The sequence below is a fragment of the Osmia lignaria genome, chromosome 9, assembly GCF_051020975.1.
Source record: "Osmia lignaria lignaria isolate PbOS001 chromosome 9, iyOsmLign1, whole genome shotgun sequence".
NCBI lineage: Eukaryota > Metazoa > Arthropoda > Insecta > Hymenoptera > Megachilidae > Osmia > Osmia lignaria.
The window spans coordinates 6,320,002-6,336,600 of record NC_135040.1 but is presented as its reverse complement, the minus strand read 5'-3'; the positions used below and the strand labels follow the sequence as shown (position 1 = coordinate 6,336,600).

At 37.8% G+C, this 16,599-nt stretch overlaps 1 protein-coding gene across 1 annotated transcript; it reads right to left on the bottom strand.

The window, feature by feature from the left end:
• Window positions 1-464: 464 nt before the first annotated feature.
• Window positions 465-3,499, bottom strand: LOC117604898 (carboxylic ester hydrolase). The gene is made up of 10 exons (XM_034325474.2): window positions 3,163-3,499; window positions 2,955-3,092; window positions 2,726-2,885; window positions 2,479-2,664; window positions 2,211-2,410; window positions 1,689-1,851; window positions 1,468-1,619; window positions 1,265-1,412; window positions 858-990; window positions 465-769 (listed from the first exon to the last, which is right to left on the bottom strand). Exons 1-10 carry the CDS (start codon window positions 3,358-3,360, stop codon window positions 553-555), a joined length of 1,695 nt encoding a protein of 564 aa, XP_034181365.2. The 5' UTR covers window positions 3,361-3,499; the 3' UTR covers window positions 465-552.
• Between the last annotated feature and the right edge of the window lie 13,100 nt (window positions 3,500-16,599).

The window sequence follows — 16,599 nt, the reverse complement described above, 5'->3', positions numbered from 1 at the left end:
TAATTTAAAGCGTAATTGTTTCCAAACACGTGGAATTTCATGAAAACAGCGACGTCTCGCGATTTATGAACGTCGCTACTGTTATCTTATTTATCAGAGAGGAAATAACAGGATGACGTCACTATTATCGTCGCCTTTCTATTCGAACCGAAGTCTATCGAAAAGTGACTAAAAACATGGCCATAATTATTTCAGCGGAATATCTGAATTTGATTTTAAAAAATTTAAAATATACGCTTGTTATAAAAAGTTTGCTGGTGTATTTACGATCGGGATTTATTTAATTAGTATCATATATTTACTTCCCTTCTGTTTGCTTTTATTTATCAATTGAGATAATATTCCCAGAACTTGAAATCGTAAAAGGTGTTGACGACTCCTGTGCGAACTGAAAATCTTAGAATCTTTGGGATCAGAGGATCTTAAATTTCATTGTGTTAAAAATAACAAATTGTATTGTTAAAAAAAAAAATTATATTTGATTTATACAGTATTATACAGTGTTTTTTGCCAAAAGACGACGTTCCAAACAAGAATCTTATATTACAAATATCAAAAGATATCTGTATGGATCGTTGGTATCTTCACGCAGGAGCTAATCACCGGTAACGCCGCGTCCAAACTTTTCATATATGTTTCTGTCCCATCGTCTACTGTACGATTATGCATCACCTCATTTTCATTGAGTTCTATCTGCATGCCAGTCTGACCAGAACTTTTCCAAGTCACGTTGTAATTAGAATTCATTAAATGCTTCGGTGTTGGATCTCTACGAAAGATGGGAATTTGATTACTTAAGAAACCTGTCATGGGTAGATGTACCCAAAGGTGACTTGATAATTTCTCATTTTTCGTACCCGTATTTGGCAAAGTTAGCCCACATGTTGACCATCTTTTTCCTGAATCTATTTAAAGGGTGCCTTCTATCACTGGGTGCTTTAAGATTATGTACGTAAAATATGTATCCGATATCATCAAAATGAGAAGTTCCTGAAACGTATTCACGTAACAATTTAACACTAGAATTACCAAACCAATCCAAATGATTGATTTTTAGTTTCTTATTGAGTTATTTTTGTTAAAACGTATGTTGGCTATTATTATTGAGATAAAGTATGAATGTATATATTAAATTATGTTTCATCCTTTATTTATTTATTTTTCAATATTATTTTCAACTGAGAAATAAGTGTGCATTAAATGTCGATAATTCTATTATTAACAATTTAGAAGAGTCACTTTGTCACAACATTGCTCCGCTTACCATTCAGAGGATTTTCATACAATTTATGCATAGAATATTCCGTTTCGTATGACAATCGGTAGTAATAGATAGGATACTGAGCGTTGTGTTTCGCCAAGAGCCTTTGAGTTAGATCGATAGGACCACTGAAGAAAACGTCCGTTGCAATCTGAAAATGATAGAATTTTACCTGTTTCTCTAATTAAAAAGTAGGATAAATTTACCTTCATAGTTTCTTCATAGGTAGCATTGTAGGTTCTTTGAACGAGTAACGCTATTTCATCCATTGGTTCAGCGTTCATGTGTCCGCGACGTTCGGTCATCTGATTTATGTACCTTTTAGCCCAATCGATTATGTTCGCTATACCGATCGGTGCTGAACAAATTCAGTAATAATATTATATATATCTGTGATTTTCTATCATTTTGATAGAATGATACTCACGGCCTAGGAATAGAATTACTTCATCTCGAGTATAGCCCATCATCATTGCGTGTCGATAGAAATCTCCATTAGAATATCGAGTTATAGGACACTCCGTCAAAAATGAGCTATTAGTGGGATCGATTCTGGGATCTTCTATCGTCGGTCGAAATGGCAGGAAATCCTAGATGATTAAAGAAATAATTTCCAGAGATGTTATTTGCGGAGCTAATAATGCTTCGAGACGAACTTAATTTTGTAGGCGTTTAGTGGAGGGGGAAGGCGGTGAGTCTTCCCAGACGCCCCTTAGTTCAGGTCGGCGACCGCCAGGTGGCAGTGGGATTGGATCTGTTCTCGCTGGCGGTCCCCCGGCATGCGATTATAGGCGTCTGGGGCAGGGATCGTCTGTCGTCAGCCCCACTGACCAGTCTGGCAGACGATCCCGAGACGAAATGCCTTTTTTTCCTCCTACAATTTGACTATGACGCTTTAATAAAGTGCTACGCTAAATGTTTCAATAAAACTCTTTGATTATGTAATTACCAATCCTATCGTTGACCCAACACGTGCAAGATCCATTGCAGGAGCACGTTGAAGAAAATTCAGCAAATCGTCCTTGCTCTTTGGCACGTAGTTAAGGGATGCCGCAATATGATAAGCGTTCGCAATGATATTCTCTGGGGTGTGGTATGCCCACGGGCACAAGGGTGAACCGCTCATGCTAATCGATCGTAGAAACAGACCTGATTAGGAAACGTGTCATTAAAGTAATTATACAATACGATGTAACAATAAATTCTTATTTGTATACCTCTTGATCGTTCAGACAACACGTGGAAACCAATAGCAGTGCTACCAGCACTTTCTCCAAAAATTGTCACTTGTTTCGGATCACCCCCGAACATCGCGATATTCGTCTGCACCCATTTCAAAACTAGATTCTGATCCTTCAGACCAGCGTTTCCTGTTGCATCCGGATGTTTCAGTGTCAGAAATCCTATAAATGAAAAAAATCGCTTTAGAGTCCAAAATTTGATGAATAAAAATATTAAAAATACCGAGAGGCCCAAGGCGATAATTGAAGCTGACGACAACGAGGTGCTCTTCTAAAAAGAAATCAGGTCCATATAGAGACGTGTTGCTAGAGCCTGAACTATAGGCACCTCCGTGGATCCACACCATAACTGGTCTCAGATGCAACCGTCTGTTGAACCTCGTCTGATAATGATTATTTCATTGATTTTTTTGGTTAGAATTATAATATTGTATATATAAGTATAAATTTACCTCAGGAGTGAAAACGTTAAGGAACAAACAATTTTCATCCCCTATCAGAAGATCGGTTTGAATTTCCTTCTGTGGACACACATTACCCTCTTGGTAAGCGTTTAACACTTTCCTCCATGGTTTAATGGGCACTGGGGGCTGGTTATTAGGTGATATTAATTTCTGCTAGATTTTCTAGTAGCAAATAGAAAAATAAATTTCACTTTACTTTGAATCTGAGCTGACGAACCGGTGGTTGCGCGTAAGGGATTCCTCTGAACGACGAATACTCGATTCTATTCCAATATGTTTGCAGTATCGAGCCCCGTACAGGCCCGATTGACGTATTTACCACGGATGTTCGACGAGAATTCGCGAGCAAGCAGAACGAAAAGGAAACGAGTGCGAGCAAAGTTGCGCCACTCATGGTTCCTCAATGGAGCAGCGAAAATACGCTGATTCCGTTCTTTTTAACTGTTTCCAAGTATGTCCGTCCACAGATAATTGTAAGTTGTGGTATTTCTACTCGATACAGAAATTCTGATCATGGAAAATTTATCGGTCACGTATGAACGTCATTGGCGTACAGGAAAAATGTGTTAAACGATTGTTTAACTTCTTCTTTTTTATGTAATCGTTTTATCGAGACTTCTTCTGTTTGGATAATATATGACGTAGATGATTTATATAACAAAGGTTGTTTTTAAACGAATCCATAATTGCGATTTAATTATGTGCTGATCAATGTGTATGCAGAAATTTCAGTTTGCACAAAGATTCAACAAATTTTTCACCTTCTCTTAATGCTATTTTTTGTATAATAAAAAGGGCGGTTTCTGGTGTAAATTTCGTCAGAAGGTAGAAAATGAATTCTGCGAACACGCGTTATCTAATAGTTCGTTAGGAGGGCCGCGAAGAAAAGTTATACAACCGGTCACGTATTGGCTCTTCCGTTCTAAAGCAACAACCTCGATACCCTTTCACGCTAGGTAACAATGAAAGCCCGCTGTTAGGTTTGAAGGGGACGAGAGGGTGGTGGAAATTTAAGTTAAAGCCGGCAAGATCTAGCAGCCGTCTATCGAATGGCCAGGGAATGTGGAACGTTCGCAAGCTTTCGTACAGATCTCTTCTTTCTTAAAGCCAATTTTAACCCTTTCTCCTAGAAATGATACAAATTAAGTAACCAATGATAGGTTAAAGTAACAAGAGTTAATTACTCGAAAATGATCTGCTTGTCGCTGTAACATTTGTAGAAAGTAGCGTTTGAACGCAATGAATTCCGGCACCAACTTCCTGTTGAATATTTCATGGCAGTCCAACTCTGGGTTGCAAGAATTCCTAAGTACATTCTTGATGAGGTAGAGTAACTTTGGTGGCGTACGTACGGGGAGTTCGAATTGTTACAAATGGGAGAATTATTCGAACGATTTAGGAACAAAACGGCTATAAAAGAAACCTTTAAATTTAAGAGACGATTGCGGGAAGAGAAGGTGATAGAATCGATGGAGAGAAGAAAAATAACGCTGGTATGGTTAATACGTCTTTTTTCTACGTGTCTATTTATTATGAAAATATAATACAAAACATCCTATGTTGTATTACATAGATAACAATGCTCAATTAACGTTTTATTCCCTTTTGTCTTGTAACGTTACCATCCAACACTATGAGAAGCATGTCAGGACAGGTAAAATCGTGTTCTCTTATTCCGTGTTCTTCTTCTTCGTCGTCTTTATTTTTTTTTTGTCCCTTCGTTTTCATTTTTTTTTTTTAATATATTCTTTTTTTTTCATTTCGTTTGGAGGAAAGGCCCGATATACATATATATTTATTTAGAGAGAATACATTAGACGAGACGTTACAGATCTGAACGTGGAAACGAAAAGTTCTCTTTCCTTTTGTCGTAAAAAAGAAAAATTGGTTTTTTTTTTTTTTTGTTCAGGAAAAACAGGGCGGGAGCGTTTTATTTCACCTCGATCCGTCTTGGCTTCTCGTCGGTTCAGGAGAAGGTTTATTAGGATGGGGTTTTTTTCTTTTCTTCATCGTTTTCTTTTTTTTTTTCCTCTTTGTTTCGCGTGTGTCGATGCACAATTGGAGTTTTGTATTAGCGCTAGTTTACAAATAATACAAATGTATGTAAATATTCGTTATTATAATAATAGGTTCCCTCTTAGCGAGAAAGAAGCTTAAAGCTAATTCATCTAGCGTCACTATCGTTTTCACACCATGCTAATACTACGTGTTCCAGGTGGTACCCGTGAACAGCCGTGTCGTACGTGGCCGAGCGTTCTTTCCTCGACCAAATAATACGAAATAGAAACAGGGCTTTTGGGGTTAGTAGATGGGTGAAAATACCGAGTCATTGTCGTTCCTTTTTTTTTCTAAAGAACAAATCGAAATATGAATTATTTTATTTTATAAAAATTATTAACTTCCCACCGAAAGCAATTTTTCACCCTACATTTATTTTTTATTTCGAAGCAGATATTCGTTAACCCAAATTCAATTTAACTTAGATCTAACCCAAACTTGATCCAAATTCTACCTAGCCTTACTTAACATCGGTGTGAAAAAAAAAAAGAAATTATAGGAAGGAACGACAAATGGCGACGATTAACACTTGGACAGAAAGAAAGTAGAAAGAGGGACCATGCTCGCGAAGGAAGATCAGAACAAGTTTGAATACGTTGTTCTCTACTCAACAATGTATTGTCAATCGTTTCGTTCTCGAACGGATATAGCGAGCTTAGCTGTCACAGGCACCGAGTGAAATACATTAGCGTTTTTACTTTTAATATTTTTTTTTTTTCCTCTACGATAACTCTATATATCACTACACTTTTTTTTTCTTTTAAATTTATTAGGCGAATTTTCTGTCGACCAGAGTTCCCAGTGTAACCGATACGCGACACCCTGTAGGAAATTAAATCGATGACGATCATTGCGGTTTGTCATTTCGTGGGGTGGTAAAGGGGGAGGCAGGGTAACGCGGAGGGTGACACGGAACTCTGGACGATCCGGTCAACCTAGGCAATTAGTGTCATCTACGTAAATGCTAAGTACAATTAGTACTACGGTCAGAATAAATTAATGACCATACATAGTGTCCACCTGCTGGCGTGTCCTGTGTCCCGAATATCACGGGCGTCCATGTTACGGTTACAGTCGTGTGTTTCTTTATATTTGTGTTAGCTTGTGTGTAAGTGTTCAGTGTACAATAAATGGTAAAAGTATTCGTTTTATCAAAATTTATTGGTTATTAAAGAAATATAAAATTGCAAGAAAAGAAATTTTAAATCAAAAATTTCTGATTTGGAATAATATACATTGAAATACATAAATATATTATTATTAATTGGGAGGATACAAACACTTTTGCCATTCAGTGTACAGAGTGTGTCAAAGTAGCTTCGATGGCTACAGCCATCTTTTTATTTGTTTAATCTCCACGGTTATTAATATTCGTTTACCTTTAGTACCTTTAATCTCGTTTAATTACCTTTTTAACTCTATATTGCTCTTTGTATTGCTTCGGCGGCAGTATAGCCCTACGTAGTCATGCAAGGTATAATTGTATATTTATTTATTTATTTTTTTTTTTCGTTTAATAGATAGAATGTAACTGGTACCTTCGCGTCGTTACAAATCGTGTGATAATAATGAGAATTATTGAAACGATGATACAAGAGATAGTTGACAATGTTGATCATAATAAATAATAACAATGATGGATTTTCGTATTATTGCAAATTTTTCCTTGGCTTTATCAGGGCCAAGTCAACGTGATGATTAATTAATTGAAATTATCGTGACAATTTAGCAGGCCTACCAGTACGATTCAATATATAATTTGTTGTCAACGTATCTATATAAATATATATAGTTAACTTCGCGTTCTGCGTGTACGGTTTAATTTTTCTTAAGTAAAAGCTATAAAATATGGATACTTGCGCAAAAATTCTTTTCTTTTCTTTTCTCCTGTGATTTTTCCCTTTTTCTTTTATACACACACTCTCACTCTTTTATTCCACACTTTTCTCTTTACTCTCTCTCTGTATTTCTTTTTTTTTTTTTATTTTGCGCTCTTTCTATTCGTTCGTCGCTATTTTCTTCGAACCAAAGTTCGAATATTATAATATATATAATATTCTTTATGTATATATATAATATATTTATAATAGATTTATGTATATCAATGTAACCAGTGGTGCGCGTTCCATGCGCGCTGCATCGTATTACTTCATCTTATAAAAGCCATCGCTAATCTCGTCGCCCTTCTTCTCTGTATTATTTATAATAATAACTCTTACTAAATCGTTAGGTTTTTATTAGGCTCATTGTATGGTGTATCTGTGTATGTGTGAGCGATTAATCGAATGTAATATAAATGATTCTTCGCTTATATTTTATTCTACTATTTCCCTTTCGTACCGTTCCCTATCACTCGTTCTCTCATTGTCGCTAAATTAATATTTCTTTTCTATTTTTAATAAATCCTGACGCGTTACCGTATGCTTGTTTCACGCTACGTGTTCATGCGAATGTGTGTGTATGTGTGAAAGTGTTCGTGGAGATGCTGCGCCGCTAAATTAATGTATTTATAAGGTTAAAAATTCATTTCGGCCTATTCTCAACGTTTTTTTTACCTTTCTTCTTATTTTCTGCGCCGTTATTCTTATTTTTATATATTTAATATCGGTCGCGTGTGTGCCTCGCTCGAGGATCCGCGACCGTCTACGAAGTTATTGCTTTTGAATACCCCGGCTTCTTTGGGAGCATCCAATTGGAACAATATCCTGTAAATATCAGTCGCACTTTGGAGGAGGCAGGGATTTTTCTTTTTTTTTTTTTTAGGCGGTTCATTATTGTTGATGTTATTTTTTTTAATTGGTGTGTGTTTGTTGTTGTTTCCTCGAGGGTACTATCACAATGCATACAATATCAACATTCTATATGCGTTTATAGGTAAGGTTAAGGTTCACCTTATATCACATCCGTCCCTAACACGCCGTGGTTCGCGACAAACGAGTTCGTAAGAATTTGTATTTTTCTTTCTTTTAATCGATCGGATTTATAATTTCGTAGAAGTCACTGTTGCATTAATGTAGGAATTTCCGAGAAATGGGACTTTGCTGGGATTTGAATGCGGGTCCTTTTTAATGGTACAGTCTGATTTTTTATTGACTATAAGACTTGTCTAACCTGCGGCCCGCGGGCCACTCGTGGCTCTTTCCCCTACCACAGAGCTCGCGCTCGACTCCCCCCACTCTTCCAGTTGGTTTCCCCACTCTTCCGATATTTGACGGGTATTCCTAGTCATGCTGAGAGAAACCGCTGCCCCACTACTGGCACTACTGGATGGTGGGGGAAGTCTGAAGCGGTAAGAATGGGAGCAGTGGCTATTTCACTTCTAGCAGTTAGACAGGTCTGGGCTATACTACTAAAACCCTACAACGTTCCTACATCAGCTATCCCTTTTATCAAAAAACGAGACTCGCTCGCGGTACCACGGCAATTAGCTCATTAATTTAGGTTCGCAATCAATAATAACAATAATAGTAATCATAGTTCGCAATCATTATATCGTCGTCATCATAGTCGTTGTTAATAATTGGTACTCGCAAGCGTTTTGTAATCTCGGATCGTCGCTCGATATTGCTTTCGTCGTATCTGTATATTATTCTTCGATTTCCTCGATGCAATTCGTATGTCACTCATTTTTTTTTTTTTTTCTTTAAACCTGTAATTGACACTGTCCGTACTCGTTGGAACGCATCGTACACGCTAACGAATAATTTTTTTTCTTTTTTTTTTTTACTGATGTATATAGGCACTTTTTCTTCGTTCTCCTTCTCTTTCTCCCTCTCACGCGTTTCGGAAAAAAAAATCAACAAACTCCTCTACAAATTTTCATCCCCCTTTGTAATCGATAAAGAAACGTCTTGGAGAGAAAGAAAATTGACCAGTCTCTTTATCGAAACAGCCGTCACTTTTTAAAGCTAGAAACACCACGGAATCGAATCAGAACTCGCGTTTATCACACCGAAGACGAAGAATCGTCGAATGCTCTTCGTTGACAGACGAAGGGTCGTAGTGACATTGAAATAGAAGGGAGACAGATGGGAGGAGACAGAGGATAGGAGAACACCATTTTTACGGGTGTCGTTTAAGGGAGAACTTATTCGTTGTTGAAGTTGATAAAGGATCTGGTAGGAACGGAAGATAAGTATCGAAAGAGGAAACGGTACAGCGACAGATAGAAGAAATTTCGAGCGAGAGGACATTCCAGGACGCAGTTTCGATTTATCTTTTCTCCACGTCCGTGAAAATATACTTATCGTCACGCACTGCTGCGTGCAGTTCGTTGTTAGTAATTTTAATTATTAATTGCGAACGCTTTCGGCGACTGGTGTTCGTCGTACGCATATAGGTCGCGGATTAAATGGAAAATTTACAGCGAACAGTTAGAGAGATTATTTCTTGTGACATGAGATGCTAGAGAAGTGATCGTCTCATGAAGTGATCGCTCAAAATATTTTCAAAATATTTTCTATCAATATTTTAACACGTTGACGTATTATTCAAAATACAATCATTTTTAATTTCAATTTCAAACATTTTTCTAATATTGCTTCTTTGAGTATCGAGTCTACGTGTCAAATACCGATCGACGATCACTTTTATCCGATTTCCAATACCGACTGAAAATGCGCGCGATCAACGCCGTTAAGTGAAGAAGAAAGTTGACATTATTTATTTATTTTTTCTAATTTCGCGCCTTCTCGTTTTCGTTCTTCCTCTCTTTGTACTTAATATCACTGCTATAGACGGTTAACTACGATCGTAAATTAAACTAACGAGACTCTTACGAAGTTATTGACTCGTTATTGACTCGTTTTCTAGTTGTTGAGCAATCCTGGATCGATCGAGCACGCGCGTTTTCGGTTGGCCGTTCCATGCTGTCGGGTGTCACCGACATGGGAACCCGGAGTTCGTTTTTGTCAAGGGGTAATGTGTTATTGCTTATTTGTACATGCTGAATGACACATCACACGCACGAAAATTATTCCCCGATCGAGTATTGCTTTTCACCTTACACGACTAGCATCTATGCGATTAGACACGAGCGAGAAACGTATTCGTGTTTGAGTTCGCGATAAACCTTTGTCGTTTCGACGATGGTACGAATGGTCCAGTCGTTTCAATTAAAAAGAAAAATCAACGTTCCGTACGTTTAATATTATCGATGCGTTTTGTTTAGTCTCTTATTGAGTATTACATCAAGTATAATTGAACATTTATTACGTAATCTCGTATGATCTTTTTTCTCTCAACATCGAACATTGGCTACACAAAATATGCGTCTAACACGAACAGCCACTTGGTACCTCGTGATTCAGCTGTAGTGCTGGTGAGTTGGCATGCGAGCATTTTTTTGCTACGGGTGGGAAGGAATTGCACGCGATCTGAAGACTGGTGAAACTGATGCCCACTTCGTAGTTCACTTTACCTTTGCAGGGGAAAACATTTTTTCTTTCTCTACCCCTTTATTCATTTTAATTACCAGTCAGATTGAATTGTAAACAAGAAACAGGCAGTCAAACAGTTCAATGAAAACACAAAGTTTCCAGCGTTCCCCCCTACCCATAAAATGTTCACGATGAATCGGCGATTATCCGCGATCCTCGGCGAAACCGTTAAAGCGATCGACTTGTAATCACATTTAACCCTGAAACATATAACTGATGAGATTCACGCGAAGCTGCGAGAATTTCCTGTTTGTCACCTTCGTCCCGTGTCATTTTCGTGCAATTAATTCCGGGTTCATTCATTAAGATTCGGGTCACCGGATTCGATTACCATTTATGGATTAATCGTACGCGAAGCTTGTACATCGTTGCCCCAGTTTTCCCAGTGAGAGATTCAAAAATGTATTTTTAGACATTTCGCGCTTCAAATTTTGAAGAAACTGGGAATTTAAAAAACAAAAAATAGTGAAGGTTTTATGCACGAAACGAAGGGAATGAGAATTCGATTCTTTGAAACCGACGAATCCGGGCAATGTCACGTCAAGACAGACTTGCAACATCCGAGAATAAGCAACGATCGTTACACGATCACGAACAGAACGAGGAAAATAGAGAGAAATGAAAATAGATCATCACGCCGATATTTATCGAATATTGGCCCGACTGGGAACCCAGTTCTCGCCAGTATAACATTACTTACTTTACAGAGTGTACCTCGTCCCGTGAGACTCTTACATACTATACGCTTTAAAGTTTTCACCTTTAATATCTTTTTTTTCCCTATTATCGTTAAACCCTACTAACTTCTTTATATCGTTACATCGTCCCTACGCGGTTCTTTTATTTACACTAGAACGCGGAGAAAGGGGAACCAAAAGGGAAACGGATGCGGCCGACCCGAAAGAATCCAGAGCGATCACGGATAATAACGTTGTTTCTCTAAGTGATCAAATTCTTATTTTTATAAATAATAAATGCAAAGGTTATTGTACACCACCATCAACTCCTTGAGTCACGTTTCCATATCCAGGGGTAGATTGGGACTTAAAGTGACACGAGGAGCCCTGATTTTAATTAATTAGACTCCGAATCCCTATCAGCCCATTGATAATTTTTCCATCCTTGTTAATAATTATTTTTATTGGGCCTGAAAACTTCAATTCTACCATGTTTAGAAATTTATGATTCTCCAAGAAAATAAGCTTAAAATTAATTATCACTTAGAGAGACAACGTTATAAATGATTGTAGTGATATTCAATCCGTAATGGGCGATAAATAGTCGAGTTTCGTTTAATTCTCTATGCATATACTTTTATATACTATGGATGTACAAGTGTATATATGTACTATTAATCCTTGTTTATGCAATAGTGTGCGTGTGAACGAACTTGTTCCTCGTTGCATCCTTTTAAAGTAGATCAAAATAGACGTAGAATATTTTCTATCGCGATTCCTCTGCTTTCGTCGGAGGAGAAATGAAAGCATATTGCTCTAAATGGCGCGAGGAACTGAAGCAATCGTAGTTATTTTATCAATCAAACTTCCTTTTACGAAACGTATATTGATTAACAATCGTTGCGATACTGTGTTTGTTCGAAGAGCTTGGGGGTCAGCGAGAATTCATTTCGTAATCGTGAGTTTGTAAATAGAAGATTTTCATTCATTTATGAAGAACGATCGGAAGAATTTCGCAATAGATATTTCCTGATACGTGCATTTTCGATGGTCATCGCGATCGCGTATAAGGAAGCGGAAGGCGAAATCCAAGCGTTGGAAGGAGAACCGGGCGAAAGTAAGTAAGAATCCGGTGAGAGCGGGATGGATCGATCGTGAAAAACACGCTTACGGTGGCTACTTTTGGTGTGTACACTCCGCTGCAACGTAGGCCTTTCTTGGTTGAGGGGGAAGGCGGGGGGAGAAGCCTCATATTTGTTTTGGATCCAGGAAAAGCTTAAAGCTCTTTTTCCTCTTGAAAAGAGAACTCTTTTCACCATTTGCTTTTGGCCTTAGGAAAATTTTGGGCAAACCTAGGGATAACCATAAGAGAATCCTAGGGAACCCTAGGAGCACCTCAAAACGTTCTCCGCCACCGTCGAAGCATTGTCATCATAGAATGTAATGACCCGTGTGCCACTCGTCAATTGTGCTTCGACGTTGCTCGTAGGAATTAGGATATAGTGGCACACATCATGTCCCTAAAATTTTCTGGGTAGCAGCGAACGCGTTAAAAGAACGTAAGGACAGCCTAACACAGAACCCTCCATCTTTGCAAATAAACATTATAGGTAAATATGACAATTCTTTCCCCTCCATTTCTCCCCAACAAAGGGAAGCCTAAGTTGCCCTCAGAGTGTGTACGTACTTAACGCTAGAACTAGAATCCTGAACACATTGTTCTCTAAAGTGACATGGTGCTATTTAAGCGCATCTTATTATCATCGACGGAGTCTAAAGGTATCTCAGCCACATCGAAGCCGCCGCAAAAAACGAGACCTGTGAATCTGTCGAAAACGTGCGAGGCTTTATTTTTTATTTAATAATTATTTCATATACGTGGCTAACTGTTCTCCATGCTATCGGAAGTCGAAGCTACACGGATTCCTTTATTCTTTCTAGATTTCTTTTCCTTCAACTATATAAAATATATTATGTATAACTCGTGTGTGTATACTGAAACTATACTATTTCTACATGTGTGTGGATGTATATATATATATATATATATATTAGGCGCCTCTTTCATTCGAAGATTCTCAAGAATAAACGGGCAAATCTTTGATTCGTTTGCACAGCGGGTACAACGGACGTCCGGTTCCTTAGTAGACGATAGTCTATCGTTCTGGTCGTTCGCAACACTGTTTCTCGTCCTTTAAATTATTAGGATCAGAAAAGGAATTTTGTTGTCTGGTGAGAAACACCGACGTTCGTTAACCCTTTAGTTACTTAACTCCTTTGGCTGGGCCTCGATTGAGCCCTTGGTGTCAATTAGTATTGATATTTGAATTTTTTCTAAATTGGCAAATCGACAAATATTAATATATTATTTTGCAATTAAAATCCAGTGGAATTCCACTTGAAAATCAAATAATGACAAGTAGCCAAAGGGTCGTTCGAAAGTGGACCGTTCCTTCCCACCTCTTCTCTAATTTCCTCCCCTCCCTCTTTCATCTCTTACGCTAAGATAACTAACGAATAGTTAAAAAACTGTCAAGGCTCTCGTTGGAAGGATTACAAAACGGGACGCGTTCGAGACGAATTCCTTCGTTGGTCGATATCATCTTTTTTTTTTTTTTTTTTGGATAAACGAGAAGATTTCAGCGTATCGTTCAAACGCGTCACCCTATATAGCGAACGATACTATCGGAACTAAGAGAGTCTCGTCGTTAAAATGCAGCTGGGGGTTGACGGTATATCTACTCGTTCGCTTCCGGCATTTCAATCACGAGCCTCGATCTCCTGTCCTCTCTTCTCTTCTTTTCAAGCTTCGATTCATAGAACCTAAACGAGTAAAACGAGCGACAAAGTAACGAATGTTCCCACTTTTTTATTTATTTATTTTTTTATTTTCCGTCGCGTTTGTTCGCGTCAGTCTGACGAGACAACTTGTCTCGCTTGTTCGAATCGATTTCGAAAGGGTGTCGATTCGCAGCGAAGATCGAGATTGCTCTGTCGAGCGAGAAGAAAGCGTTTCAGCGTTGAAATTTCGAAGAAAGAAGTTTTCTTTAGTTTTGGTCGAAGATACTTTTTCTTGCATCCACAGTTTTGGGTTGGGGAGAAATATAGTCTTCTTTTTTTAGGATGAAACGTGACGATTCGTAAAGGATAATCGAGGAAGTTCAAAAAATTATTGGATTTTTCATAATTTAGATTCTATTGTACAGGATTGATCGATCACTTTTGGATAATATCGACAAGGGTAGAGATTAGGGGTAGACGACGAGCTTGTCGATTATTCTATCGAACCGAGAGGTTTCAGGAACACGATCGAAGATTTGCTCGACAAATTCAGTATTTGAGCAGACAGCGACGAAGAATATCGTGTCGCGAGTAGAAATTCTTTAAGGTAAAGGTAGAAGGAACAGCAGAAGTAGAGGTGGAGGGTGAGAACAGCAACAGTGGATTCGTAATTAAAAAGCAGATGGTAAATTTTCAAAATTTCCAATTCCAAAATTTTTAATTTTTCTATTTTTGAATAATTGCAAATTTTCTCAAAATTGCTGTTCCCGCTTCCCAACTTCTCAGTTTCCAAGCAAGAAATAGTGATCGAATTAGCGAGCACGAAGAACGATCGCTTCGATTAGGGAAAGATTAGACTAGTCACAAGTTACAGAGAGTTTACACGAGAGAGATCTAATCGTGTAATCGTGTAGGTGTAAGAGAGTGTGTTGTCGAGTGTGTCTTTAGGAAATTCTCATACGTGTACGTATTATATACATGTATAATATTTAAGTGTATATAGATCTAGAATAGATAGGTATATACAGAATATATTGTTTAAGAGATACGCGCGTTTTTAACATTTTTTTTCCATTTTTTTTTATCAACTGGGCAAGACTGGAACTCGTCCTCGAGAAGGAATGGCCGTGGAGGAAAGAGTTGGTACTTTTGTCGAAACAAAAGTGTTTCCTTTTTTTAATTACTTTCTAGAAAATAATGAAGTTCTTCTCTGTTGGATTGTGCAAACTAGGGCTAGATTCTACCGTCGCTACTTCCGGTTTTCGTGGTGTGAAAATTCAGTTGAAAATCGATCCACGCGGTAGATCGTGAGATTCCTTGGAACTCGTTAACGATAATTACTAAATTTTATTCTTATCATTTCTTATCGAATGCAAATTGTTGATGGTTGCGCTTGAAACGACGCTTCGTTAAATATTTGCGAAATATATTTACAGAAATAATCGTAAAATATTGCTTCGCTTATCGTTGATTATCTCTATCTCTAATTACTTGCCGTGCCTCGTCACTCGTTATCGATAAATACACGGTATTCATTCTGTCTCATCTACGTTTTGTACACACATGTTTGAGCATCTCTAATTAACAACGAATCCGTGATTGACAGGATTGAGCTGCTGAGCGTTTCAGACAGTTGTCAATTTTTTATCGTATCATTACTGGACAAAGCACCGAATTGAATTGTAGGATAATTGGTCGATTCGCTATGTATTTTCCAAATTACTACTAATTAAATAGTCACACCAAATGTAACGACCGCAATTATCGTGATCAGTATATTCATATTCAATGCGCCGAGTGTGTTAAGTAATTGTTGACTGTTTCATTCATGAATTATACGGGTAGACTATACATCTAACGTGACTATACACGGTTTCGAACTGACACGTGTATCTCAGCGAACAATTGGCTTACCTGTAGCCTTCGGTAAATGTATACAGTATTACAAATTGATTCTGTTTCCTGTAATCGATATCAAAACAATCCTGACTACATAGTTGACGTGTCGTTCCAACCGATTGAGCAGAAATTGCGAAACCTGTAAACCGTTCCTATCAACCGTGTTGAGTGGAAGAAAAAAAGAAATATAAAAATACCATTAACATTATCGTGGATTTAATAATAATTTTTATTCGAAGAATAGTAAGAAGGTAGCTCGTTCGTTGAAATGTTAATTAAATGATTTTAATTTGCTCGATAACGAAGAAAAGAAACAGTGGAAAATGGAGAATTTTCCAGGGATGCAGGGGAAAAGAACTGTTAATTAGTTTGAGAATCGCTTTCGGCCGTTAATAACGCCACGAAGTTACGACAAACGTGAAATGGCCTCGCCGCCGGCCGGTCAATTAAAATAGTTTAATTGTCCATGAGACTTCCCTAACAAACCGGTGCAATTTCCAGTAACGAACTCTGAACTCGATCCACGTTTACCTCTATCTCTCTTTCTTTCTCATCGAATATTTGCGTTCAACCTCGGCTTTCTTTTTTTAATCGAGGATCAACGTCTCTCGATATTTCGCCAGAGACACGCTTGAAAAAATACTTGGAACACGATCAATTTTTTTTTTCTTTTTCGTTTCCATTCCCTTTTTCAACGTATTCTAATCAAGTATGCAGAGGACGAGTCACGATTCAATCATTATATCTCACGTTATAAACCGAATACAAAAATACGATTCA

Coding starts and splice junctions, on each gene's coding strand:
- LOC117604898 (XM_034325474.2), bottom strand. CDS start 3,360: ATGAGTGGCGCAACTTTGCTCGCACTCGTTTCCTTTTCGTTCTGCTTG. Junction 2,411..2,478: donor GTTGTCTGAACGATCAAGAG/GTATACAAATAA, acceptor TTTCCTAATCAG/GTCTGTTTCTACGATCGATT. Junction 1,413..1,467: donor CCTATGAAGAAACTATGAAG/GTAAATTTATCC, acceptor TATCATTTTCAG/ATTGCAACGGACGTTTTCTT.